Source organism: Aulonocara sp. 'chitande type north' Nkhata Bay, linkage group LG18 (genome assembly GCF_057382095.1).
Source record: "Aulonocara sp. 'chitande type north' Nkhata Bay isolate Kocher_YH1m ecotype deep benthic linkage group LG18, A_spYH_male_GT1.1, whole genome shotgun sequence".
Taxonomy (NCBI): Eukaryota; Metazoa; Chordata; class Actinopteri; order Cichliformes; family Cichlidae; genus Aulonocara; species Aulonocara sp. 'chitande type north' Nkhata Bay.
In genome coordinates, this window is record NC_141361.1 from 22616806 (window position 1) to 22642878 (window position 26073).

Below are 26073 nucleotides of genomic sequence, written 5' to 3' on the forward strand. Positions count from 1 at the left end.
ACCCTCCCCCGGTCCAGGAGGGACATACAGTATTCCGGTAAGGACTCGAGGGGGTATACGCCAAGCGTTGGTGGACACGGGCTGCACACAGACCCTCGTGCACCAAGGCTTGGTTCGCCCCGGGGCATTATTGGAGGCAGAATGGGTGGAGGTGAGGTGTGTTCATGGTGATGTGCACCGGTACCCCATAGTGCCGCTGCTGCTAAAATACAAGGGCCATACACATAGGGTAACGGCGGCGGTTAGCCCGCGCCTGTCGCACCCCCTGATTCTGGGTACCAAGCGGTGACGCGGGGTCGTCCGACACCGACTCCGGGGGGGAGGAGCCGGCGGGTCCCTCACGGGACGTCCCGCCGGCCCCGGAAGTGTCCCCCATGGGTGATTTCCCACTGGAGCAGTCTCGTGACGGCACCCTACGCTCAGCCTTTGACCAAGTGATGGCTATTGATGGTCACGTGGTGCGCCCTGAGGCCGCGCAGACCTACCCGCGTTTCATCTTATTAAATGACCGATTATATCGAGTGAGTCGTGACACTCAGACTGAGGAAACACACACCCAGTTGTTGGTGCCGCAGGGCCGCCGGGAAACGCTTTTCCAGGCGGCCCACTATAACCCCATGGCAGGGCATATGGGCTACGAGAAAACTCTGGAGCGAATAACGGCCCGATTTTATTGGCCTGGCATCCGAGCGGATGTGCGCCGCTGGTGCGCGTCCTGCCCAGACTGCCAACTTGTTAACCAGCCGGCCATACCGAGAGCGCCTCTGCGCCCTCTCCCCCTCATTGAGGTCCCGTTTGAGCGCATCGGCATGGACCTCATCGGGCCGTTTCACCAGAGTGCACGCGGTTACCGCTTTGTGTTAGTCCTGGTGGATTACGCAACGCGGTACCCGGAAGCAGTTCCGCTGCGCACCATCTCTGCAAAGAGTGTGGCGCAGGCACTGTTTCAGGTCATCTCCCGAGTCGGAATCCCGAAAGAGATACTGACTGACCAGGGCACGTCGTTTATGTCTCGTACACTGCGGGAACTGTACGAATTACTGGGCATTAAATCTATTCGGACCAGCGTCTACCACCCTCAGACTGACGGGCTGGTGGAGCGGCTGAATAAGACCTTAAAGTCCATGATTCGGAAGTTCATTAACGAGGATGAACGCAATTGGGATCACTGGCTAGACCCTCTGTTATTCGCAGTGCGGGAGGTGCCCCAGGCCTCCACGGGATTTTCTCCCTTTGAACTGCTTTTCGGCAGGAGGCCACGTGGGGTGCTCGACCTGATTAAAGAAAGCTGGGAGGACGGTCCGAGCCCCGCCAAAAATGAGATTCAGTACGTGTTGGACCTGAGAGCAAAACTCCACACTTTGGGGAGGTTGTCACGGGAGAATTTGCTCCAGGCTCAGCAGCGTCAGCAACGCCTGTATAACAGAGGGGCTAGACTCAGGCAATTTTCACCGGGGGATAAAGTGCTTGTGTTACTCCCTTCTTCCAGCTCGAAGTTACTCGCCAAGCGGCAAGGTCCCTTTGTGGTCACACGGCGTGTCGGGGACGTGGACTATGAGGTCGCTCGGTCGGACAGGGGAGGAGCCGCGCAGATTTATCACCTCAATCTCCTCAATCAGTGGCGAGAGGTCGAAACCGCTTCTCTGGTGAGCCTGGTGAAGGAGAGAGATGAGTTGGGTCCTGAGGTGCCAAATTCTATCATTCCCACCTCCCTCCCTTGTGATGACCATCTCACACAGGCCCAGAGAGCGGATGTTGTCGTGTTGCAACAGCGCTTTGCGGACGTGTTCTCCCCCCTGCCCAGCCGGACGTCCCTCATCGAGCACCATTTCGTGACGCAGCCCGGCGTGACGGTGCGTTCACGGCCCTACAGGCTCCCGGAGCATAAGCGAAAAATCGTGCAGAGGGAATTGGCGGAAATGCTGAGGATGGGAGTAATAGAAGAGTCGCACAGCGCCTGGTGTAGCCCCATCGTTCTGGTGGCGAAGAAGGATGGGTCTATACGGTTCTGTGTCGACTATCGCAGGGTGAACGAAGTGTCACGCTTTGATGCCTACCCCATGCCTCGGGTCGACGAGCTCCTGGACCGGTTAGGCACGGCCCGCTTTTTCACGACGCTGGACTTAACCAAGGGCTATTGGCAGATTCCCTTGTCTGCCGAGGCCAGGGAGAAAACGGCCTTCTCCACTCCGTACGGTTTGTACCAGTTCGTGACACTCCCGTTCGGCCTGTTCGGGGCCCCGGCCACTTTCCAGCGTCTCATGGACCGGGTACTGCGGCCGCACGCGGCGTATGCTGCCGCCTACCTGGATGACGTGATCATCCACAGCGACACCTGGGCGGAGCATGTGCTGCGGGTGGCCGCGGTCCTGGAGTCCCTGAGGGGGGCGGGGCTCACGGCCAATCCGACGAAGTGCGCGGTTGGACGGAGGGAGGTGCAGTATCTGGGGTACCACCTGGGGGGCGGGCAGGTGCGGCCACAGGTGGAGAAGACGGCGGCTATCGCATCCTGCCCGCGCCCCAGGACGAAAAAGGAGGTGAGACGGTTCTTGGGGTTGGCGGGTTACTATCATCGCTTTGTGCCGGGGTTTGCGCAGCTAACCAGCCCCCTGACCGATCTCACTCGAAAGGGTGCCCCGGATCTGGTCCAGTGGACGGGGCCGTGCCAGGCGGCGTTTGTGCGAGTGAAAAACGCTCTCTGTGGGGAGCCGCTGCTTCACACTCCTAACTTTTCCCTCCCGTTTGTTCTGCAGACTGACGCCTCGGACAGAGGGCTGGGAGCCGTTTTGTCTCAGCAGGTAAGGGGGGCCGACCGCCCTGTCCTGTACATCAGCCGGAAGCTAGCGGAGCGCGAGCGCCGGTACAGCACCGTGGAGAAGGAGTGCCTGGCCATCCGGTGGGCGGTCGGCTCCCTGCGCTATTACCTCCTGGGACGCTCATTCACCCTCTGTTCGGACCACGCCCCGCTGCAGTGGCTCCACCGCATGAAAGATGCCAACGCCCGGATCAGCCGGTGGTATCTGGCATTGCAGCCCTTTAAGTTCAAGGTGATCCATAGGCCGGGGGCACAGATGGCGGTGGCCGATTTCCTCTCTCGCTCGCGAGGGGGGGAGTTGGCTCGGCCGGACGGCTCCCCGGCCTCGAACGGGCGGTGGGGGTGTGTGGCGGAGGCGTGGCCCCGGGCGCAGCTGCCGGGGAGGAGTGGAGCAGAAGGCTCAACAGGGCGGCGCTGCGAGGCCGGTAAGAACAGCTGATGGTGTTTATGTACTGATGATGGTCTCCCTCCGCTGTGTTTATAGTGAGACGGGGAGGAGCGGCGAGAAGATCAGCTGGGCTCGTGAGCTGTCAGGCTGTGCGACTGAGTCAGCTGTCAAAACAAACAAATCAATAAATGTGGAAATTGGCAGTAAATACCGGCGTGTGCGTGTATTTGTGCCTGGTGTATTCCACAAAATCAATAACTGAAAAGTGGGGTGTGCGTAATTATTCAGTTCCCTGAGTCAATACTTTGTAGAACCACCTTTTGCTTTGGGTGATCAGCTCAGTCAGATTAGATGGATTTGTTTGTGAACAGCAGTTTTCAGATCTTGCCACAGATTCTCGATTGGATTTAGATGGACTTTGACTGGGCCATTCTAACACATGGATATGTTTTGTTTTAAACCATTCCATTGTTGGCCTGGCTTTATGTTTAGGGTCGTTGTCCTGCTGGAAGGTTAACCTCTGCCCCAGTCTCAAGTCTTTTGCAGACTCCAAGAGGTTTTCTTCCAAGATTGCCCTGTATTTGGCTCCATCCATCTTCTCATCAACTCTGACCAGCTTCCCTGTCCCTGCTTGTGGCAAACTGAAAACGGGACTTCTTATGGTTTTCTGTTAACAATGGCTTTCTTCTTCCATAAAGGCCAACTTTGTGCAGTACACGACTAATAAGTTGTCCTATGGTCAGATTCCCCAACCTGAGCTGTAGATCTCTGCAGCTCGTCCAGAGTCTCCATGGGCCTCTTGGCTGCATTTCTGATCAGCGCTCTCCTTGTTCGGCCAGTGAGTTTAGGTGGACGGCCTTGTCTTGGTAGGTTTACAGTTGTGCCATACTCCTTCCATTTCCGACTGATCGCTTGAACAGCGCTCCGTGGGATTTTCAAAGCTTGGGAAATCTTTTTGTAGCCTAAGCCTGCTTTAAATTTCTCAATAACTTTATCCCTGACCTGTCTGGTGTGTTCTTTGGATTTCATGGTCTTATTGCTCCCAATATTCTCTTAGACAACCTCTGAGGCCGTCACAGAGCAGCTGTAGAGCTGTTTTGTAAAGAAGAATGGGCAAGGATTTCAGTCTCTAGATGTGCAAAGCTGGTAGAGACATACCCTAAAAGACTGGCAGCTGTAATCGCAGCAAAAGGTGGTTCTACAAAGTATTGACTCAGGGGGCTGAATAATTACGCACACCCCACTTTTCAGTTATTAATTTGTAAAAAATGTTTGGAATCATGTATGATTTTCGTTCCACTTCTCACGTGTACACCACTTTGTGTTGGTCTTTCACGTGGAATTCCAATAAAATTGATTCATGTTTGTGGCTGTAATGTGACAAAATGTGGGAAAGTTCAATGGGGCCGAATACCTTTGCAAGCCACTGTATATATCTATGGTAGGATGTTGTGTATAGCTAATTTGATAGACTGACCTTTGTTGGCCTTTGTGCTGGAACACACTCGATCATAGACGTGTAGTTCGCTCTGCAGGGAGTGGATCAGTTCCCTGCTCTCACATAGCTGCTGCTGGAGTAGTGACACCTCGTGCTGGAGCCTGTTAATGCACAGATACGTTATAGTAATAAAACAGTTAGCGATGATGTGAACACGCAGACAGACACAGCCATTATCTGCACACACCTGTTGGTTTTCTCCTGCCCCGCCTGCCGCTCCTGCCTTAATGTGTGAATCTGCTGTCCCTGCTCCTGACTGTGGGCCTGAAGCCGTCTGAGCTCCTCCTTCCACTGCTCAGCTTCCAGCTCTGATTGCTTCAGGCGAGCGCGTGCTGTAAACACCGCCTCCCTCAATTGCACCACCTCCTCACTTGTGTCTGAGAGCATAGGAGAGACTGAATGGGTTTATTTAAAAAAACAAAAAACAAAACAAACTGTCTTAAATGTCTGTTGCCTTTATACTGAAGTACCTGTGCTGGCCTGCAAGCGGGACTGCAGACCCAAGTTTTCTTCCTTCAGGACTCTGATCTCATTGGACAGCTGAGTGACTGTGTCCAGTCCCTGAATATAAATGTTGGTTGGAGCCCCTGAAAAAAAACCCACATTGTGTCATTTTTTAGAGACAAAGAAGCGCCGATGTTTGTTGTTACTCAAGTGTGGAAAACTGCATTACCTCCATCACGTCCAGTGGTGGCCAGTTTTTCCTCAAGCTGTTGACGAAGCCTCTCATTGGTCCTAATGGACTCCTCCAGGCGTTGGCGAAGGCACCTCACCTCCTGCAGGTGTTCCTCTATCAAATTTACCCCTGAAAGAAAGTCATATAATAAAATGTTGTATTGTTCATTCAACTAAGAAGCTCTTAAGTTACATAAATATTCCAAAAATAAATTCACTGCATTTGTGTGTCACACCTGTTTGGCTGCTTCCTGGTTGGTGCGCAGATGATCCAGAATAACTTCCGACGAAGTTTTCCATGTCCCACAAAGGCCCCCCTGACATTAAACCTGAGTCAGACTTCATTAAGTGGCCTGTAGGGATGCCCCCCAGCTGGTAGGGTTGAAAGGCATGATGGGATAGCTGGCTGTAGCTTGACAGGCCATGCTGGTTGTGGTGATCAGGTGAAAGGGTGAACAGAGCCTTGTCATGAGGCCCTGGGAAGCCTGTAGCCAGCCATCCAAACACATGTACACACACACACACACACACACACACACACACACACACACACACACACACACACACACACACACAGACACACAAAAATTGTCAGAGATCAGTCAAACATTCTATACAATTCCAAGTGTGACTGTAGTTTCAGACAGGTTTTGAGTATTTTCCACACATGGCACACTCTCTTTGGCCCCTCACCCCTGTTCTGCTCATTCATCTGTTTGTACAGCGTGTCCAGCTCTGGGCGAACAGCCATCACAGAGAGAGCTCTGGGCCGGGGGTCAAACATAACTTCGTGACCCCAGCCGTCAGGGCCAGAGGGGATAGAGAGGGAGGAGGAGACAGGCTCACTGAAAAGGGCTGGAGGAGAATGACAGGACACATACAGAAGACGAAAGGATGAGGAGGAAAAAAGAAAATGATCTTTGCAAGTCAACAGCCGTCTGTGACTCCCCTACCTCTGGTCAAACCCACAGCGGCTGAGCAAAGCATGTTGGGACAGCTGCTTGAAGACTTGAGGAGGCCATGAAGAGGAGGAGGAGGAAGAGGTGGTGGGATAGAGGAACGGACTAAAAGAGGGGAATGGAAGGTGAAATGATAGAAAGATGCATTTCACAGAAAGAGAGATTAACATCAACAATACCTTCCGGATCTGATCCGAGTCCTGGCTGCCGGAGTCGGTGTTCCTCCTGATATTCCCTGGTGTCCAAATCAGAGCACAGCTCCAAGTCTTCATTGGTTTGGTACTCATCGGACACCAAGGAGGTCCTATCTGATTGGTCCGTAGTCTCAGAGAGGGCATGGCAACTGGACGGGGTCTCGGGACGGTGCTGCAGCTTCGTGTGGAGTGATTCGATGATTTTATCTTTCTGCTGCAACTCCTTACTTAACCTGCATGTGGACAGAAGGTCATGATATCACAGTGAAACTGAACTCTGACCTTTGAGATGTTAAACCTAATCACTTTCATTTCATTCTATTACACATTTATGTGTTCTTTGTAGGAATTAGCCTCCGAACTCTTGAGTCATGATCAAAAAAATGTTTTTTGAGTTCAAGGTTCTGATGAAAGTCTAACTAGTTCCTCCTCGAATCGAAGTAAATGCTTTTACATTTGCTTATTGGTCAGTTTTTTCATTTGGATGCACAGAAAACAGAAAACGCATCAACATTGAGGGAAATAGGAAAGGAAATTTTTTTCCAGTAATATTAGACAACATAAACAACACTATTACTGTGAAAAGAGCTCTTCTTCCCTATATGAGCACAGGATAACTCACTTTATATTAAAGCCCATTTAAAGAGCATTAACTAATAGGGTGTGAGGTGCTTATAAGTCCTAATAAGATGCCTATTAATGTGTATTTTATGTTAATAGTGCCTTCATGCCTGTCAACAACATACTATGTGTTAGCTCCAGGAAGCCATGGATTACAGTAGTTTTAGGTACTTTTTATACTGTTCTAAAATCACTACTAAATCAAAGGCTTGCATAGCTACTACACTATGTTCTTGACTACTGTAAATTTATGCACTGTCATCATCCATCCTCATAGGCTGGCCCAAATTTTGAGACATCACACGATGTCCTGTTCTGTTCTTGCATCAGTAATGTGTGTGATGCAACGATGTGTGGACATCTTCTGTGTAAGCACCCAAAAGAATTGCAACCAAAGTCGAATGAAATTAAATGAGAGAAACTGACCATGCAGACACATTTATATAGAAGATGAGAAATCACTTCTAGTGAGTCACAAGTGGGTCTAGAGGCCTTACAGACCCTCATGCTATGTATTTGTGTCTCTCTTGCTGTTTTGGGTCCCCTGGCTCTCTGACAGCATCTTTTTTTTTTTTTAAGTGTCTTTGTTTTTTTATTTCACCAGCTTTCCTGATAACCCTTAAAAATGTTGCATGCTGGAAAATATTTCAAAACAAATATTTATCAGTACAGGAGCAAGCGTCAATACAACAGAAATCCACGAATAAGTGACTTAGCATGAATCCAACAGAAACAGTGTGCCAAGCTGTGAAGAATACAGAAACACTGAGCATTTTAAAGCCTGTCTGGGTGGACACCAGGAAGCTGTCTGTTCAGCTAGAGTAACTTAAACGATCCGCGTGGTGGCCCGCGTGTGGATTAACAGCAGACCTTCTGTCTTCTCTCCAACATAAGTAGCTATGCAGACAGCTCCTCACAGCGTGTCACATGACAGAGCAAACTAATCAGTGGGACAGACTTAGTGCTGCAAAGTGAGCTATTAAGTTCAGTGGGGGTCAACAGATCACAAAACTGCAGGTGCAGTTTTGATAAAGACCAAAAGTGATCTTCATGCTAGGCTGAATCTTCATGCTTCTGCTTAAATTTTGGTCTGTGTCAGTTTCTGGGGACTGACTTGATTTTGGAACCAGGCTCAACTAATTATTCGAACAGTGATGGCTTCACTTTTCATCCCCAGATGTTGCTGGTTGCTTGATTTTAAGCAAAGATCGCTCCTTGGTTTAATTGCTACCACCCTAAAATAGTTTAATCTCCTACATATTCTCACATTACACATATAGATATGAACAAGCTCACTTACCGCAAAGCGAGCAACTCGTGGCCTGTCTTGTCGTCATGGCTCTCTACACGTTCTCCTGTGGAGAGAAAAGAGGAAAGATGGAGCGGTGAGATTTTAAATAACAGTAGAAACAGTTTTTTTAAAGAAACGTTCCTTACGTCCACTAATCTTGGTGACCACTCTTTGTGCCAGGGCAGTGCTCTGTGCCAGCTGCTCCCTGAAGCTCTGACCCATGTAGTAGTCAATATCATTGGCCCGCAGGAGCTCCTCAAAAGCCTGAAAGTTGTTGACGTTTAGTGCATCTGTGAGAATCTGCTATGAACTTTGCTAGAACTTTATTCTCTCTCCATGTTGATAAAATGTAGAAAATATCACTGAATCAGTGAGTGTGTTTGCAGCACCTTGGTGGTGTCTCCCAGGTGTTGGGTCAGGATGTGACAGACTCCTTGCCCTTCTCTCATCCGCTGCCTCAGGTGGGACAGCTCACGAGCTTGAGCCTGGATCAGAGAGTTGTACTTCCTGCACAGACAATCAGCCGCCACAGGGACAAAATGCACCGCAGTGTTAAGGGAGATTAGTCTCGCTCTTATGTGCATACATCAACTGATTCTAGATAAAAAGTAAATGTGCAACACTGCCACTTTATCGCTGCTAACCTACCCAGGCCAGGTGGCACATTTCCCTTCTTCTGCTTGGCCTTTGCCCTCCGATCTGGTAGTTTTCAACTGAGCCTCCAGCGACGCGACTCGTTCCATCAGTTCTTGGAGCTCCCTGCTTGGCTTGGACGCTGGACGAGCCCCTTGGGTATCAGATAACCAGCCTTCATCCTCTTCCACACCACTCGGGGCTGGTGATCTTTCAAGCGCCCAGTTTACCTAAAGGGTGAGGATGAAAAGCAAAAAAAACCCCTGTTTTTTGAATTGTTTTTTCTTTAACATTAAATACATTTAAAGTACAGCATTTGTTGGTGAGTCAGTACCTTGCGGGGGGTGCGCTCCAAGCTGGAGGCGTAGTCGCTGGTCGCAGACAAAGACCGGACACGGAGCTGCAGTCCACGGATCACTTTGTGACAGCGAGTAAGCTGTGAGCGCAGATCCTGGACCAGATGCTGGAGAGACGCCGACTCATCCCTCATTTCATAAGCGCCTCTGCTACTGCTGCACCTTCCAGCGTACCAGCCACCACCCTCACAGTCCTGAGGATGGGACAGCGACGTGCACATCTCTAGGTCGTCAAACTCTGCAAGGAGGAGAGGTGAGACATGATTAATGAGAGTATCTTAAAGAGCATGTGTTTGGTCTAAAATGAATCAGATCTTTGTTCATCACCTGGGCTGCTGGTGTCTTCTCTCTCTGCTTCGTTCTCACTCCGGCCACAAGTTTCATAACCCAGATCCTGAAGATCCACCTGCACCTGCTTGTTGGCCTGCTGGACAGACGTCTCGGCTGCACAGACATGAGGCAGAACTTACTTCATTCCTTTATACCAAATAATTAAATATGTTTAAATGTATTTGTCTAACTCATCCCAGCCTTCCTTTATACATGCGCCTCAGAGTGACTCACTGAGCAGATCTCTGTACTCCTTCAGCTGTTCGGCCTGAGCTTGGACCGTGGCCTCAGACACCATCAGCCTCTCTTGCAGCTCTCTGTTCTCCTGCTGGCTCAGAGTCAGATCAGCGTGAAGACGAGACGCCTGTTCACGGAGGCCATCCTCTTTATCTCGCCAGAGCGCTCTGACCTGAGAGCTGTCACCGGCGACCGCTGTCTCCTGCAAAAGCAAAGCATCTAAGCAACACTGATGTGTAATCTTCACAGGCACATCATTTAATTATTTAGTCATACAGCATCTCTTGCACTGAAATATCACATATAACAAGACATTAACTGACTGTTTCTGATTCTTTTTTAAGAGCTACGTTTATATGTAAAACATGTCAATTAATATGATTACATTTAAACTTGTTAGTACAACTATTTAGTACACCTGGATTACTGATGATCCAATTATAAGCAGTATCAGACTAAATTAAATTTCACTAGTGACACTTTGTTGCCCTTCAATTGTTTCTAACATATTTTCCCATCTAAACTGTATATGTTACATTTAATGATCTGAGTACTGTTTCTGGTATTAAACTGTCTGGTCATTTTATTCTCTCTAACACTAAAGAGAATCACACTAAATCTGTAATAATGATCAGATAATGAGGGTATGATGTGTTACCGCTTCAGGTTGGTGTGTGACATGGTGAGATGTCAGTGTGCCCAGGTTCAGAGAGCATGGCCTCATGCAGTGCCTCTTCCCTGGCTCGTTGCTCAGACTAACACATGGAGGACCTCGCTTCCCCGCCGGCACCGGAGATGTTTCCAGTTCATCTTCTTCCTCAGTATCCTCTTCCTCCTCCTCCTCTTCTTCTTCCTCCTCTTCTTCCTCCTCCTCTTCTTCTTCCTCCTGTTCTTCTTCTGGGCTCAGACTCTTCTCTGTGTTTGTCCCCACCACTCCAGCTCGTACTTGGTTTTCTTTCAGGGCCTGGTTCTCCCTTTGCAGCTTCTGCAGGGCACTCCTAGCAAAAGTCGAACAGAAGGACAAATAAGCATAATGGTGCCATCAAACACAGCACGATCAGGTAAACAATAAGTCATTTAAAGCAAATTACACACCTCATCTGAGCTACAGAGGTGTATCCATCCCTCTCCAGCTGTGACTTTATTTCTTCAAGCTCGAACTCGAGTGTCTTCTTTGCTTCATCGAGCTGCTTTACATCAGCTGTCTGGGACTGTGCCCCCCTCACCAGCCCTCGGGTCACACACTCAGGTCCTTGAGCCTTAACAGAAGCCTACAGAGTTAGAAATAATACTTCTTAGTTCTTACCCTTTAAGTCATGGGAGTAGGTGAGATGCTCTTAATGGTCACAGTGAAGTGTTAGTAAAAGCACTTTACCTGACCGGAGGTCAAACTTCTGGCATTCACGCTATCGTCATCCTCCTCTATGCTGTCTGTGAACTCCTCACTGCTGCCGTCTTCATCGTCTCCCTCTTCCTCCTCTGTGCTGAGCTCTGGAAACAAAATGACCATTTAGGGAAAGTATCCACTTGCTTTGGTTCTTTTCTTTAAATCTCAAACCCCCTGGTTTTCTCTCAGTCCTGTAGTTTTTAAGCCTCTCCCTCCTCGGCATCCACTCTATCCCATTCTTTCCACAGTCCTCTCTCTCTCTCCACTGAATCACCACTTTGGAAGTCATGGGACTTAAGGGAAATGTTATGTCATAAGTTGCAAGCCAGCCAAAAAACCGGTGCACTCAGTAACAGTGTGTGTGTGAAGGCCACTTTAAACACCTAAAAATGACACAACTGTAGCAGATTTAGAGTAACGACTGTTTGCAGGGATTAAAGGAGGTTGTTGTGACCGAGTACTGCATGTTCTCTTCTCTGTTCTGTTTTTAATATTGTATACGCACTCACAGAGAGAGCAGGAACATCAGGAAAGTGACTGAAAAGAATTTCTAAGGGAAACTGTTTTACATAATAGGCCTTCGCACGCACTGCGCAGAGCTACATGTGAATCATAGGTGTGGGTTTGTGTCTAGAGTTGCTCACTGCATTGTGGGGACATATTAAAGGATTGTTTCATAGTCAGAGCAAGTTTAACGGGTGCTAATTATCAGAATGTGTCCACCTTTAATGAAGCATACAGCACTAAATGTCTCTGTGTTGTTGGCGAGAGGGCAGGAAACTCAGCAAAACTGCTGAGGCAATACTGATTGAGTAATGTGTCCCTGCAGGCTTGACTGGTGTAATGTGGCACCCTGTTTACACACTGTGACACTACATAATGTCACCACATATGAGGAAGGTGTAGGAAGAGGGACTTGAATTGTATTTTTATTCAAGCTAGATCGTGAGGACACTGAGTGACCCGCCACACGGGCTTTGTGTTTATGAATATCTCACTGGGCATTACAGTGGAAGCCATGCAAACATGAAAACCATGCCACACTATCATGCATGAGGGAGGAAGGACATGAAGGAAAATTAATTGGGACCGAGTTTGTGTCAAGAATACATGTTGCTGTTTGTTGCCTTTGTATTTATACATTAAACGTTCTAGCACGTGTTCATATGGTTTTAAATTTACACTTTAGGACAAAAAAAGGCAAAGTTGAGAGGCTGAGGAGGGCGGGTAAATAATATTTCTACTCTGGGTAAAGGCTCAGAGAGATGATATATACTGTGGGTTGCTCTGAGGGGAAAGACGGAAGGTATGTCAAGGAATAAGTGGAGGATTTCAGGTTTCCTAATTAAACACAATAAAGAGAAATCCATAACAGAAGTGCTTTTGACAAAAAGCCAGCACATGTTTATTTTTGATGCATTTAAAACACAAAAAAAGAAGAAGTAGAAGGAGCTTTGACGGTGATTCCATCTGTGAGGCTAGATGAAAAGATCGGGGGCACAAAATCCCTAGAAAATGTACTCTACCTCATATAAATAATTCATATGCAAGGTTTATTTCTGGTGTTCACATCTCCTGTCATTAATAGAGAGCACTGTCTAGACTGTAGATTATCCTATCTCTGTACAAAGCTGGATCTAGAAGCAGAGCTGCTAAAAATATGCATATCATATAAAATTACTACAACATAAAGCATCTGCCAGCTTATATCTAAAACAACTAGCCTACTCTATAATGCATATCTATCAGAGCTAACACAGAACTAAAGGAAAGTACGAGGCCGTCTTTTTTGGATTTGTTTCCTGGGCCTTCGCTAAGCGTGCACAATCCTGCTGACAAACAGATGATATAAAACAAATGATGGATGGTGAGACGTTTCACTGTAAGGCATGAGCTTGAATTTCTCCACAAGACGTGACTTCACTGTGACAGTAAGGCTGGAAGAGCGACACCGGTGAGAGACAGTACACAGAAATGGCAATAGAGAACAATCGAGCTACAAAGCAATATGCAGGCAATCCTCAAAAAAAACAATATAAAAAACCCAACAGATTCACACCACACTCACAAAATATATTAATAAATTAAACTCTGAGTTGCACATTTTCACTTCATACCATTAAGAGGAGTGTTTGTGTTATTTGGACAAAGCTGCCTGCACACTGAGGGTCAGATTTTGGCTTTTTTAAAATATAGATCTCTTTCTCTTACTTCAGGAACGCAATGTTTCATAAACCTGACCGTCAGTGGTTGGAGACAGCTCCATCTCACATTTAGAGTGTCACTGAGTGGTGCTGTGGTCACACAGAGCATCAGGTGACAATGGTGCTTGCAGCCTTGGAGGCTGGACCCTGCCCGTTCCCACCTCCAAAGTCAGGCTGCTTTTTAGCTGCCCTGTCCAGTAGCAGGGCCGTGTTACGGGTCCGAGACAGGACCTCCTCCAGCTGTCTGCGGAGTGCCTGAACTGAATCCAACTCCATGTGGAGGGCCTGGATCTTCTCTGAGCTGCTGCAAAATCAAAAAGACCAGAACAAAATGGTGTTTTTGAAAACAAAAAAGAAAGGACAAAAAAAAAAGCTTTGCAGGAATCCAGAGCGTCACAAGACCTGCGTGGAATTTCCCTACCTGTCACTCTTATGAATGTGAGTGAGATTTTGGTATAACCTCTTCTCTGCCCTCAAGGCGTCATTCAGCTTGCTGTACTCTGATACCAGCTGCTCCAGCACATGCTGAATCACAGTGGCGGGGAGGGTTAAAAAGGAGTAAAGTGGTTATTTCCTAAGGAATACAAATGTCTAAACACTGTCTAAGCGACTCGAAATGAAGCAATAATCATACTTTGTGATCAGTGTTGTCTTTTGTGGCATCTCCTTCTGACTGCTGGTGAGCTAAAGACAAACGCAGAGCAGAGATCTCCTTCTGCAGAAAAAGAACCCAAAGATGTGACTTAAAGATTAAAAAACATGAAATTTTAGTGCATCAGCTCAAGAGCTTCACTGATACCTGAGCCTCTGCCTCCTTTTTCAGCACCAGCTGCATGTCTTCCTTCAGAGCCTTAATCTCTGCCTCGCTCTCCTTGGAAAACGGCTGCATGGCCTCTTCCTGGGCCTTCATCAGCTCCTGACAGTGTGATAAAGTAGCCTGTGAACACCAGGTGTACAGGATCTATAGAAAGACAAACAGCCAAGGGAAAATGTCGGAGCAAGTACCTTGATAAAAGCCTCCTTCTCTTTAAGGAGACTCTGCAGATGCTCCGTCTCTCCTCCCGTGTCTCTCTGCTTGTCCCATCTCAGTTCATGCAGCTCCTGCTCTCTTTCTGACAGCTGCTTGCGAAGCTCCTGTAGCTGGCCAGTCCGCTCACTGATCACTAAGGAAAGCCTGTAGGAGTAGTCCTGAGAGAGAAAGATCAGGTTACACTTTATCTTCCTGAACCGCCTTTTTGTACGGCCCAAACCTATAATCTACCAGCTGCACTTCAATGTCACGATGTCGCCCACCTGCAGATACTGGTCTTTGGAGCTGAGAGTGCTGAGCAGATCCTGGATCTGTGCTTGGTGTTCCTTAGACTGCCGGCTGCGGTCTCCCAAAAGCTCCTGGAAGAGTTTCTCTTTCAGAGCCAACCGAGCCTTCAGCTCCTCCACAACCTCAGTGGGACCGGCCTGAACTCTGGCGACGAGGGCAGCTGTGAGATCCTGCACACGCACAACACAACAAACAGAGCAATTAGTAAGAAACTGGTGAGACAGGTTTGTCGACATGGGATGGTTTTTCAAAGCTTTGAACATTTACACCGCAAACAACTGAGAATAATTGAAACAGAAAGCTGTTGTAAATGTCAGTGTGTACCTGAGCCTCCTGGCTGCGTGTCTGTAGTGCTGCTTGTAGCTGGGTTATGATGGTGTCTTTCTCTCTCAGGGAGTTTCTCTCCTTCTCGTCGCTCTGCTGCTTCAACCACTGGAGGTTCCTGTAGGCCTCTGCTGCCTGCTCCAGCTCCAGCTCTTTACCCCGCACCAAACCGTCAAGACTCTGGTGGTCACGATCACCAAAAATATATCAGTGCATAACTTTAGATACTGAGTAATATGTTTAATGCTATAAAACCTGAAGCATGAAATAACTGCCAGAAAAATTCAATTTTCTTGAAAATGGAGAGTTTACTGAGCGTTATGACAACTAAAAAAAATTCAGTTTATTCACAATTTATTAAATATGATGCACTTGGCTTATTGGTTCAAGCTTGTTTTAAACTGTGAGCTTTAATCTGCATAATATGTATGTTCTAGTGTTTCCACACCAAACAGTTCGGACATGATGATGCTGCGTGTCGCGAGCGTACCGTGATGGTCTCCTCGTTGTTGGACAGAATGCAGCGGAGTCTCTCCAGGTCTCGCTCCTTCTCTCTCAGAGCCAGCTGCAGCCTCCTCACCTGGCCCTCACGCTCCTCCACACAGTGGAACTTGTCATCGATGGATTGCTGCAGGCAGCGATGGAAAAGCATCCTCAACCTTCACCGTGTTCTTTGCACTTCATAGTTTTGTAGTTTACTGCATAAAATGTTTAGCTATGCAGTAGCTAACGCCGAGAGATTTAACACATGCTTTTCATCGTCACCTTTTTAATTCATATATTTCTTCCCACTGCAGTAAAATATTACTGCACACTGACCTTTTGGTGTGTGAGTCTGTATTGCTGTGTGCCCATGACTCTTGACTGATACTCGTTTGTGACTAAAAGCCTTCCCACTGTCCCGACAATGAATGCACATCAGTTTGTGAGGCGAATGTAACCGTGGCTAAAATGAGTTGTTTTCAGTATCTGCCACAAGTTTCAATCCCTGCTGTGAATCTGTGTGCTTGTTTACCTCCAGAGCTCTGTCTCTTTCTTTAATGCGCTCCCTCAGTTTCTCAAGCAGGGCGTCTCTTGGATTTGGTTTGGCGCTTCCTGTTGATTCCACCATCTCTGAGTACTCCTACAGATTAATATATTTTTAGATGGGCTAAAAAAGAAGTGTGTGTGTGCCTAATATATATATATATATATATACTGTATGAATATACACAGTATATATATTATGTAAGCAGACTGTGTGGAATTGTGCATGTCACCTGCAACTGTTGCTCCTTGTCCTGCAGAGCGCTTTTGAGCTGTGCGACGCTCCGGTCTTTCTCCTGCGTCACAGCGTGTTTCTCTGCTTCGCTCTCTTTTAAAGCTGCTTCTTTGGCCTGAAGCTCAGTGCGAAGTTTGTGAAGGGCGCAGCGCAGGTCCTGCAGTAGAAAGAAAGTATGTTAAACGTGCTGTGTAACATGTTAGGTTTACTCACACTGTCACAACCAGACTGACCTGATTGTGTTTTTCGGTGACCTCTCTGTGCTGCAGTGCCTCCTGTAGATCTGAGTTTAGTCTCTCCCTGAACCTCATCAGGTCATCGGCTTGCCTCTGGCTCTGTCTCAGACTCCTCTGGCTGGCCTCCAGCTCCAGTCCAAGAGAGAACAGGGAGCTCTGCACCCCGACCAGCTCGCCCTGCAGCTGAGCCAGCGCCAAGGACTCGCTAACTCCTGCCGGAGCCTGAAGAGAGGAACGACCACAGACCAAGGTCAAAAACACAACATGTTTTCACACTGAGGACAGCATTTACATTTTTGATTAAAAAACAGGTCAAAAGTTTCACCTTGCTTTGAGCAAGCTGGCTGTGATGAGCTATTTCCTGCAGCTTGCAAAGTGTGGTGTTCTGCCCTTCAATCAGCTGGTACAGCTCCTGGGCCTTAGAGCAGAATCAGCACATTTACAACAGGTTTACAAATCACGTCACAGCGATCCTTGATTAGGTACAAACAGACACACACCTCGCTGTCTTTGGTGCTGAGAGACTCTGTGAGGCCCTGAATGGTTCTTTCCTGACTCTGAGAGGCCTGGCGAAGCGAACGTAGCTCGCACTCCATCTCACTCAGCTTCTCCTGCAGCTTCTACAGACGGAGGCAGAAAGGTTAGGTTAGGCTGCCATCAGCCTGATGCACAATAAAAGAACATATCCAGCTGCTGTAATGTGTTTTAATGAGGATCACCATGTTGTTGGCCTCGCTCTCCTGGATTTTGGCCTGCAGGGATTGGACCTGGAGCTGGGCCTTCTGCAGCTCGCTGACACACTGACCGGCCGCACACTCATACTGGTTGAGCTGGCTCTGCTGCTCTTCAACAAGACTCTGGAAAAGGTTAAGACATCAGAGTTTAACCTTATAAAATCTATTCACAATATCTTTTAGCTGAATTATTTTTAGAAAACACATTTTTCTCAAATTCATAAAAAATAGAAAGCCTTCATAACCACCACAGCATATTACGTAATACTTTTTGTGCACAAGATACATAAACTCTGTTCATTCGTGTGTGTGCTATGACAAGGAAAGAACCACTCGAGTGGTTTATGAGCATCTGCATGCATGAGTGAGTTTACCCAAAGTGCTCTGTGCTCCTGCTACATACCAGCATATAAATGATTTCAACTTCAGGAAGAATATCACTATGTGTTTGCCGTTTGGGTGATGCAACTCAGAGTTTTCATATTAAGATAGAAGGTGGTCTTATCATGAAATAGTGTGACTTTAGTAGCCAACCAGTATTAAGATGACAGAGTGGTCTGACATCGCGTGGATCACTTTGCCTCAAGGGCTCTGAGTGAAAATAGGGCAGTAGTGGAGTCACTTTGTCTTAACGTCTCCCCATATCTAACCTAATTCACTGAGCACTCCCCGCTCAGCGATCACATGCTCGTAGTAAGGGAAAAACACAGGCTTCAGACAAATCCATACCCCCTACAAGGTATTACAGAGGAGTAAGAGAAATTAGACTTTTTTTATGTGTGCACACTCACGCACACAGACTAGCTAATTAGGCCATGCTACCCACACCTGACTGCTTGTGTAATGTATAGTGTTACCACACAACTAAACATGGCTGCACGCTACTGAAGCTCAGGTCCTTTGGGGTGAGAGCTAACTGCAGAGGCTGTGTGTAGCTGGATTATGTGGATAGTTAAGCTAAAATGTGGTGATAATGGTTTTGTGGGCAGACCGCGGTGTCAAACATCAAAGCCTGTCAGGCTGGTTCAGGCAGATTACTGCAGATGTAGCAAGTTTGCTCATCAAAGGCCAACTTCATTACTGTACCAAGCGCCGTCACTCTGCACTAATGAAATTCGTCTTTTCGCCGACATCCCCATTCCGATCAAGGTTTTGTACCTGGTGGGGAGGAGGAGGAGGATACTCTTTGTACAAATCTTCAAACAATTTCTCCAAGTCTGCCAGGTTCAGATCCTGATCCAGCCCAGTGTCCACTCTGATCAGAGGGGTATCCAGCTCAGGTGTTGGCGTGTGATTGTATCTTTCTCCGTTTGGGCTTCCATAAGGCATTCCCATAACGGGATCGGTAAAGGACAACCTTGTGCCCCCGTTGCTGGAGCTTCGTCTGAGAAAGACTGGGAGCTTGCTCCCTTTTGTGCTCCGGACTGGCCGGTAGACAGCACAGCTTTGCAGCAAAGAGAGGGCTAGAGAGAAAGTGCGTCTAGGAGAGGCTTGGCCAAGTGGAGCTCCCATGTGCTCCTCAGAGAGGGAGTCAGATATCTGGTCTTCGATTGCATCCACTGGGGAGCTCAGGGATCCATCTGTTATGGCTCCAGGCTGAATATATTCCTCAGCTGCCTCCAGGGATGCTACAGAGGGGCTTGAGCTGGCTCGCCCAGCTAAAGTGCGATCACTATCTGAGGTCCTCGAGGGGTCCTGAGATCCAGGAACTAGAGTCTGAGAGGAGGTGATGTCTTCTGAATCTTCCATATTTTTCATCTCTCCTTCTCCACCTGCACCACCTCCAGTCACACTTCCCCCAACCACACTGGCTGAATATCTGGTTGATGGCCCACAAGAAATACTCCGGGCCAACTTTCTGGGCACCTTACAGACAGCTTCATAATCAGAGTCTGCCACCCGCCAATAAGAACATCCCCGGCACCTTCTGGGAGTGCTGGGCGTACACCGTTGTGAGCCTTCAACTGCAACCTCTGACCCTTTAGCAGCAGGACATTGAGGATGGTGGTGATGTTGGCAGTCCAGGCTGTCATCTGCCCAGGACTCATACAAAGAGTAGACTAAATCCTCCTGGAGCAGGGCGCAATACTTTGCATGAGTTAGCCCTGAAATATCCACCATCCCATCCCCTGGTCCGTCATCACTTCCACTTAATGTTACAGCCCCTTCATCTGAATTGGTTTTCCGATAGAGCCCGCTGATGCACTGCCTCAGTCGATGCTTCTCCTGCAGGAGCCGCTGCAACCTCTCGATGGACAGGGCCTCCACACGAGCGATGACTGTGTCGAAGCGGTACATGCGGTCCAGCATGAAGGTGCACTTGGAGCAGGCAAACTCTCCTCTGCCATCCCGGGTCAGCTCGTGCCCCACAGCATAAGAGAGCAGCACGTGCAGGTTGAGTTTGGCAGCAGGATGGAAGATCCATTTTCGCTGGTTGCCACAGAGCTCCCGTCCACAAATACGACACACCTCCTTCATCTTGAGATCAAACATTACACAGTATTATAGTTATCAGGGAGGAGCAGAACATCTTATTTACTCTAACATGAGGATGTGAGGAAACATGGATCCTCAGAATGACTGCGCTGCTTTATAAACAGCAAGAAGAGTCCAGCTTCAGAGCAAGCACTGATGTCAATAACATAAACAGGACAGTGTAATGCTCCTAATTGAACCGAGTCCATGCTATGACTTCTAAGTCCATGATAAATTAAAGGAGGTAGACAAAAAAGAGCTTGTAAGATCAGTTTATACTGTAGCTGTGATCCAAAGACATCCAGGATCCCCGTTCATCTGATGGAGGGGCAGGTGAATCGCAATGGCGCACACTGGTCAGGTAATGTCTCGTGAATCAGACGCAGTATTTATCTTTAAAGTGTCCTCACGCTGTCAAAAAAACAAACATCGTATCTCGCATTTCCCAACACAGCCGCACGTGCCTCTGCACCATCACGGAGGCGCGAGCCGCTCCGAACGACGACAGGTTCATCGTGACCGGGAAGCGACGGGATCTACTGCCCAGTACGCGGAAACCGAGCAGTAACAGGCGTCCGAGGACGATCCTCTGACTCTTCCGGCGGCGTCTGTGTCCCAAACAAAGGCTGTCTGTTCATCTCAGAGCTGTTACAGCAGCTACAGGCAGAGATACGACACACCGGACTCCAGTCGGATGTCCTCCAGTCAGATAACGAAGCGCCTGCCCGAACCAGACCTGCAGCGTCGGAGCGCACCATTCAGGGAAAACGAGGGGGAGTTGAGAAGCCCGGTGAAGACGTTCAGAGATGCTCGCAGTTTAACTCCCGCTGAGATACCGGTTCAAAACATAGACACTTTCGTTTTAAAACGCATATTTAAATTCATCCCTAAATAACATCTCCTCTATTTTGGGTTTATTTGTAAACAGGAAAGAGAGTCGCTCCCCCGGGTGTCTGCTACTTCCTCCTACCCGGTTTGCTAAGCTCCGTCCGCCTGACTGAACAGGTGAAAAGCCCAGTAGCATGACGCTAAACTATAAAATTAAACGTCTCCAAGTTATATTTGTTTTATACAATTCACATTAGCTGTATTAGCATGGTCGCATGCTAACCCTTAAAGTGGGTTTTTATTGAGGATGAATGAAAAAGAACAACAGTGCACACATTTATATTAAACAGCTGCATTTTATAAAATAAAATATAATATTATCTAATAACCAGTTGAATTATCAGCGAAGGCAAGTCAACCTGGGGACTCAAATCACTCCAGACATTCATAAATATTATGACACAGCCCATCTCTCTCTCGCTCTCGCTCTCTCTCTCGCTCTGTCACACGCGCGCGCGCGCACACACACACGGGCGCGCGCGAAACTATTGTACATTTCTTTAAGCATTAATAATTTAGAATTAACAAGACCACTACACGCAATTATAAACTAAAGAAAAGACATCCGAGGTTAATAAATGTATGCTCTGTTTCTTCCAGAGTCCCCTTCCTGACCTTTATTCCTTCCGTCGTCAGGCAGACGCTTTGCAGAGTAAAAATAGAAGATATCACATACTAATCAATAAATACAGATAACAGAAAACACCTGTGTTGCAATGAGCCAGCGATGCTGCATATGAAAATAAACTCTTAATAGAGTTTTTTATCAGAAATCAAATTGTGTGTCATTAACTAAATTAATAATAATAATAATAACAACAACAATAGATACACTGACTGTTACACCCCGGCCTAGGCAACCGGGGTGCAACGTAGAAAAACAAAGATAAGGAAAATAAAACCACGAAGGCTCTCCACCAAAATCCCAAAACGAAAATATCCCATGACGAAAGTATTAACAAACCCATTCACAACTATTTACAACAGACTATTTATTTACAACAAAACACCAAACTATTTACAACACGGGGGAGATCGCAACCATGACACACTGAAACACAGGGTTTAAATACCTAGAGGGAGCAATCAGGAAAATGGACAACAAGAGGGAAACACAGCTGGGGCAAATTAGAACTGACGAGACAGGGAAAATGTAAACTGAAAACACACTAAGATAACACAGACTTTCAAAGTAAAGCAGGAAATACATAAGTCATGCAAAAACAAAACACTGACACACCGAAACGTAACACTGACACACTTAAAAACACAATTAACTGCCCTGCTATTAACAAACGTATCAAACATCATTATATGATTATAACACAATTGCCATGGTGACTTTAGTCTGTAAATAGTGTCATGTTAGACCAGCACAATATTATTACAATTATTTTCTGTTGCCATGGTGCTGATATTTCAACAATGGTTGGACTGTAATGACCAAACAACCAGAGCTTTATCCTGCATTTGACCATGTAAGTTCAGCTCTGCAGCGGCTATGATTTTTGTTTGCCCGAGGGTGCACAAACAGATGATCACACTGTGAGTTCCAAGCAGATATATGCAGTGTGAAGCCTGCCGTGTACCATTTTTCTCTCTGAAAGCAGCCGTACTGCGTCAGAGCAGAGAATGAGACTGGAAATCCTCACTAATGTGTGCTTCAAAGTCTTTGATTGCTGATTTTGTGAAGACTAATTGCTGAACCTGAGTCATTTTCTCTAAAATTAGGTTTAGCTGCAGAGGGCCATATGCGGGAAGGATGCAACCGAAAATGTTTTTCTTTCAGATTTAATGAGAACTCGAATGCTCATAACTACTATGAAACGTCTCGCTTTTTAACTGCTTCAGAGGTCTACACTTATGCATGTTATTCCTGACAAAGAGATCCTGGAAATAAATATGTTACAAGGTTTCAGATTATATTCATGTCCAGCCTGCTGTTCTCTGCAGACAATTATTGGCTAAGTGTCTGTGTTGTCCGGGGAGCTAATTATGAGCTCTTATGGCAGGTGTCTGTCTGAAACAACACAACCTGATATCAGTGTCGGGGGTCACCGAGCACTCAAAGGTCAATCTGACCTATCGATATTTTGGCTGAAACCAGAACTGCTAAACTGCTAACCAGTGAGACGCCTGCATGCACACACGTACGTGAAGGATGGCTCCTCATGGAAACGTGCGCACACACACACACAAACCCAGTTAAATTCATTCTTACATGCTCTCTTCTGATGTTTGTGAGGACATGTAAACAAAGCTGTGGTAAGAACACACAACAACAGTTTCTTCCACTGATTTAGAAACCAATTCAGCAATACGGAAGAGGCATATAATATATATAGCATGTATTATATACAGTTGCACATATATACTGTACTTATACTTCAAAAACAATCATCTTCTTCTGATTTTGCAAAGTCAAACAGCCTCATGAAAATTTGAATATCAGCTTTTAAACACATGAGCAGTCTGAATCCAGCTAACAATTTTCATATATACCACGTGCCACACTCAGAGGGTTGCTGATCATATGCAAATTCCACTGTTACCCTAGTAACTAAATGCTGTGCCGTAGCGCAGCTGCCATTGCTGCCTCAGCTTTTTTTCCCCTTTCACTGCACACTGACCGAGGCACACACTCACTCATACACACATGCTTTTACCCATACGTGTGTCCCGTCTGAAATCTGAACAGAGAGCCTGCCTAACAAGTACATTTGCATCCTTCATTCAGAAATGATTTACAAGTTAAAACGCCTGCACAGCCTCCCTGAAAACAAAACTCGCCTGACAACAAATATGTTTGCAGCAAATGCTGACAAATTCAAATACAGAGAAGCACCGCTGCACAGGTTCAGTAAGGCTAAACACACACTGTGTTCTTAAGTATTAATCCCTACAAGATCTCTACTCAACAGGGTAGAGATTCTGTCCAGGTTACAGTGAGTTGCTGTTCAAGTAATAGTCCCTCTCCATTCGTAGTTTCATCATGCATCAGGAGAGAAGTGTGCCCTTGAGGATGTCACTGCAGCTGAAGCCTGTAAATGTAATGAGATTCTGGCACTTCTCGTGATGAGATAAGCCCCCAGTAAGATGGCTCTCGCTACCACTAGAATCCTTAAGCAATACACTATATATTACAGCCTCAAAAAGCAAAGTAGTTTTCTTTTTTCTGCCTCATGGTCCCTTTCTTCTACACAAATGTAGTTTCAGCTTAGTTTCAGAGTATTTTACTTATTTTTACTCATGATATTGTTATGAGCTCGCTCTTTGAGCTTGGTTATGAGGATGTCTTGCTGCTATTTTACCTTTTTCAGTGATAAAATCGGGTAAAATGTGGTCCTATACCACAAACACACTCACACTGTACGCACTGTAAAAATTCTTAAATACTATAGATCATTTCTTATTGCCTACAAATAATTTAGCTGTGTGTCTGTGCTAGTCATATCAATGCAATGTGTCACTTGTCCATAAGGAGGCAGAGTCTATCAAAATATTCTTCACTCAGTCTGCTGTGTGAAACCGCTCTCACACTTTGGATAGAACATAACAGCTGAAAGCTAATGATCCAGCACCGTTTTAAATACTAAAATCCACATACCTGCATCTCCTGCTCGATGCGCAGCCTCTCTTGACCAAGTTCCTCCTGATAGAACTGTGTAAAAGAAAACAGAGGTTAAAATTATCAAGAGAAAAAACTAATAGCTCCAGCCAATCCAGGAATACACACAGAAAAAAGAAAGGAGAATTTTGCATCTAATATATTTCTATATTATATTATTTTGTATTTGTGACACTGTTTTAATCATATCCATGTGTTTAAGTGTTATTTGGTGCATGCAGCAGCTCTTGCAATCTACATGAATAGCTGGTAAAATATGGCTGAGGCATGAACACATGCTGCTTTAAGGATGTCTTTCTAGAACAGAAGTCTGGCCAGAGGAGACATGGTGGTCCAGAGGAATGCAGTAACATTAGACGGCTTATATAAAGTATCCATGGTTTTGCATTATACACATGCACCTCAGGGTCCATTATAATATAATATATAATATACTGCTCCAAAAATACATAAAATATGTAATAAAATAAAGGAACACATTTTAATCAGCATAAATCATCAACTCAGTTAAGCTTCTAGGATATTGATGTGGTCATTTAAGTAACCGAGGGGTTGTTAAGCAGTTTCAATTCCTTTGGTCTTAAAGGAATTAACCATAATTGCACTGGAGGGACAACAATGAGACACCCACCCCCAAATGATTTTACAGGTGGAGGCCACTGACATCATCTTTTCTGACGTTTATCACTAGTTTTGCATTGGCTAAAGTCATTAACATAAGGTGATACCTGGACACCGCGAGGATGGAAGGTTTGCTGTGTCTCTCAGCACAGTCTCAGGAGCATGCAGGAGATATACAGTTATTCTAGGAGAGCTGCACAGGGCTGTAGAAGGTCTTTAACCAATCAGCAGGACTGGTATCTGCTCCTTTGTGCAAGGAGAAATGGGATGAGCACTGTCAGAGCTAGAAAAAGACTTCTAGCAGGCCACTGGTGTGGCCTCTACAGGGTAGGCAACAGCCCCCTGACTGCCATTAGGTATTGATGAAATCCTTGTACCCATTGTCAGGCCCTACGCTGGTGCAGTGGGTCTTGGGTTCCTACCGGTGCATGACAATGCCCTGCCTCATGTAGTGAGGGTATGCAGGCAGTTCCTGGAAGATGAAGGAATTGATACGCTTGACTGGCCCCCACACTCACGTGATCTAAATCCAGTAGACCACCTCTGGGACATTATGCTTTGGTCTGTATGATGCTGCCAGGTTGCACTTCAGACTGCCCAGGAGCTCAGTGATGCCTTTGTGCAGATCTGGGTCGAGATGCCCCACAGACACCACCTGTCATCTCATTAAGAGCATGTCCTGATGTTGTCAGGCATGCATACAACCACTTGGGGGTCAAACAAACGACTGAGTACCACTTTGAGTTGTCGTAATGAAATTTGGCAAAATTTCGAGGATGAACCTGTCACATAAATTTTGCACTTTTTCACTGTGTCTTTGAAATCAGACCTCTGCAGGTTGATAACTTTCATTTCTATCATCTTTTCCATCATGGCATCTTTTCATTCTTAAAACATTACCCAGTCCAGGTCATGATAGATATCCAGCATGTTTTTCTCCATCTGAGATGTGTCTTCAAAGTGTTCCTTTAATTTCAGTAAGAAATTTAAGACCTGGCTT

General features: G+C 46.6%; 1 protein-coding gene across 9 annotated transcripts in view; it reads right to left on the reverse strand.

Moving 5' to 3' along the window:
- The window catches only part of LOC147308535 (myomegalin), a 57056-nt gene that overhangs the window by 8546 nt on the left and 22437 nt on the right, over positions 1-26073 (reverse strand). For 4 of the 9 annotated variants that reach the window (XM_086272392.1, XM_086272389.1, XM_086272393.1 and 1 more), the window contains exons 1-33: positions 18620-20653; positions 17447-17584; positions 17228-17347; positions 17053-17145; positions 16725-16949; positions 16490-16648; positions 16246-16353; positions 15721-15858; positions 15231-15410; positions 14882-15076; positions 14594-14776; positions 14388-14504; positions 14223-14303; positions 14010-14113; positions 13750-13892; positions 11373-11488; positions 11093-11268; positions 10656-10995; positions 9995-10199; positions 9758-9874; positions 9409-9668; positions 9090-9304; positions 8831-8948; positions 8588-8705; positions 8451-8505; positions 6515-6762; positions 6330-6440; positions 6070-6231; positions 5613-5861; positions 5375-5506; positions 5172-5288; positions 4889-5096; positions 4681-4802 (exon numbers count right to left, since the gene is read on the reverse strand). In XM_086272392.1, the coding sequence (XP_086128518.1) occupies positions 4681-4802; positions 4889-5096; positions 5172-5288; positions 5375-5506; positions 5613-5861; positions 6070-6231; positions 6330-6440; positions 6515-6762; positions 8451-8505; positions 8588-8705; positions 8831-8948; positions 9090-9304; positions 9409-9668; positions 9758-9874; positions 9995-10199; positions 10656-10995; positions 11093-11268; positions 11373-11488; positions 13750-13892; positions 14010-14113; positions 14223-14303; positions 14388-14504; positions 14594-14776; positions 14882-15076; positions 15231-15410; positions 15721-15858; positions 16246-16353; positions 16490-16648; positions 16725-16949; positions 17053-17145; positions 17228-17347; positions 17447-17584; positions 18620-19954 (6388 nt within the window). In that variant the 5' untranslated portion in view covers positions 19955-20653. Of the gene's footprint in view, positions 1-145; positions 3368-4680; positions 4803-4888; positions 5097-5171; positions 5289-5374; positions 5507-5612; positions 5862-6069; positions 6232-6329; positions 6441-6514; positions 6763-8450; positions 8506-8587; positions 8706-8830; positions 8949-9089; positions 9305-9408; positions 9669-9757; positions 9875-9994; positions 10200-10655; positions 10996-11092; positions 11269-11372; positions 11489-13749; positions 13893-14009; positions 14114-14222; positions 14304-14387; positions 14505-14593; positions 14777-14881; positions 15077-15230; positions 15411-15720; positions 15859-16245; positions 16354-16489; positions 16649-16724; positions 16950-17052; positions 17146-17227; positions 17348-17446; positions 17585-18619; positions 20654-24431; positions 24486-26073 lie in introns of those variants that run through there. The other 5 variants (XM_086272396.1, XM_086272390.1, XM_086272391.1 and 2 more) reach the window with 5 other exon arrangements.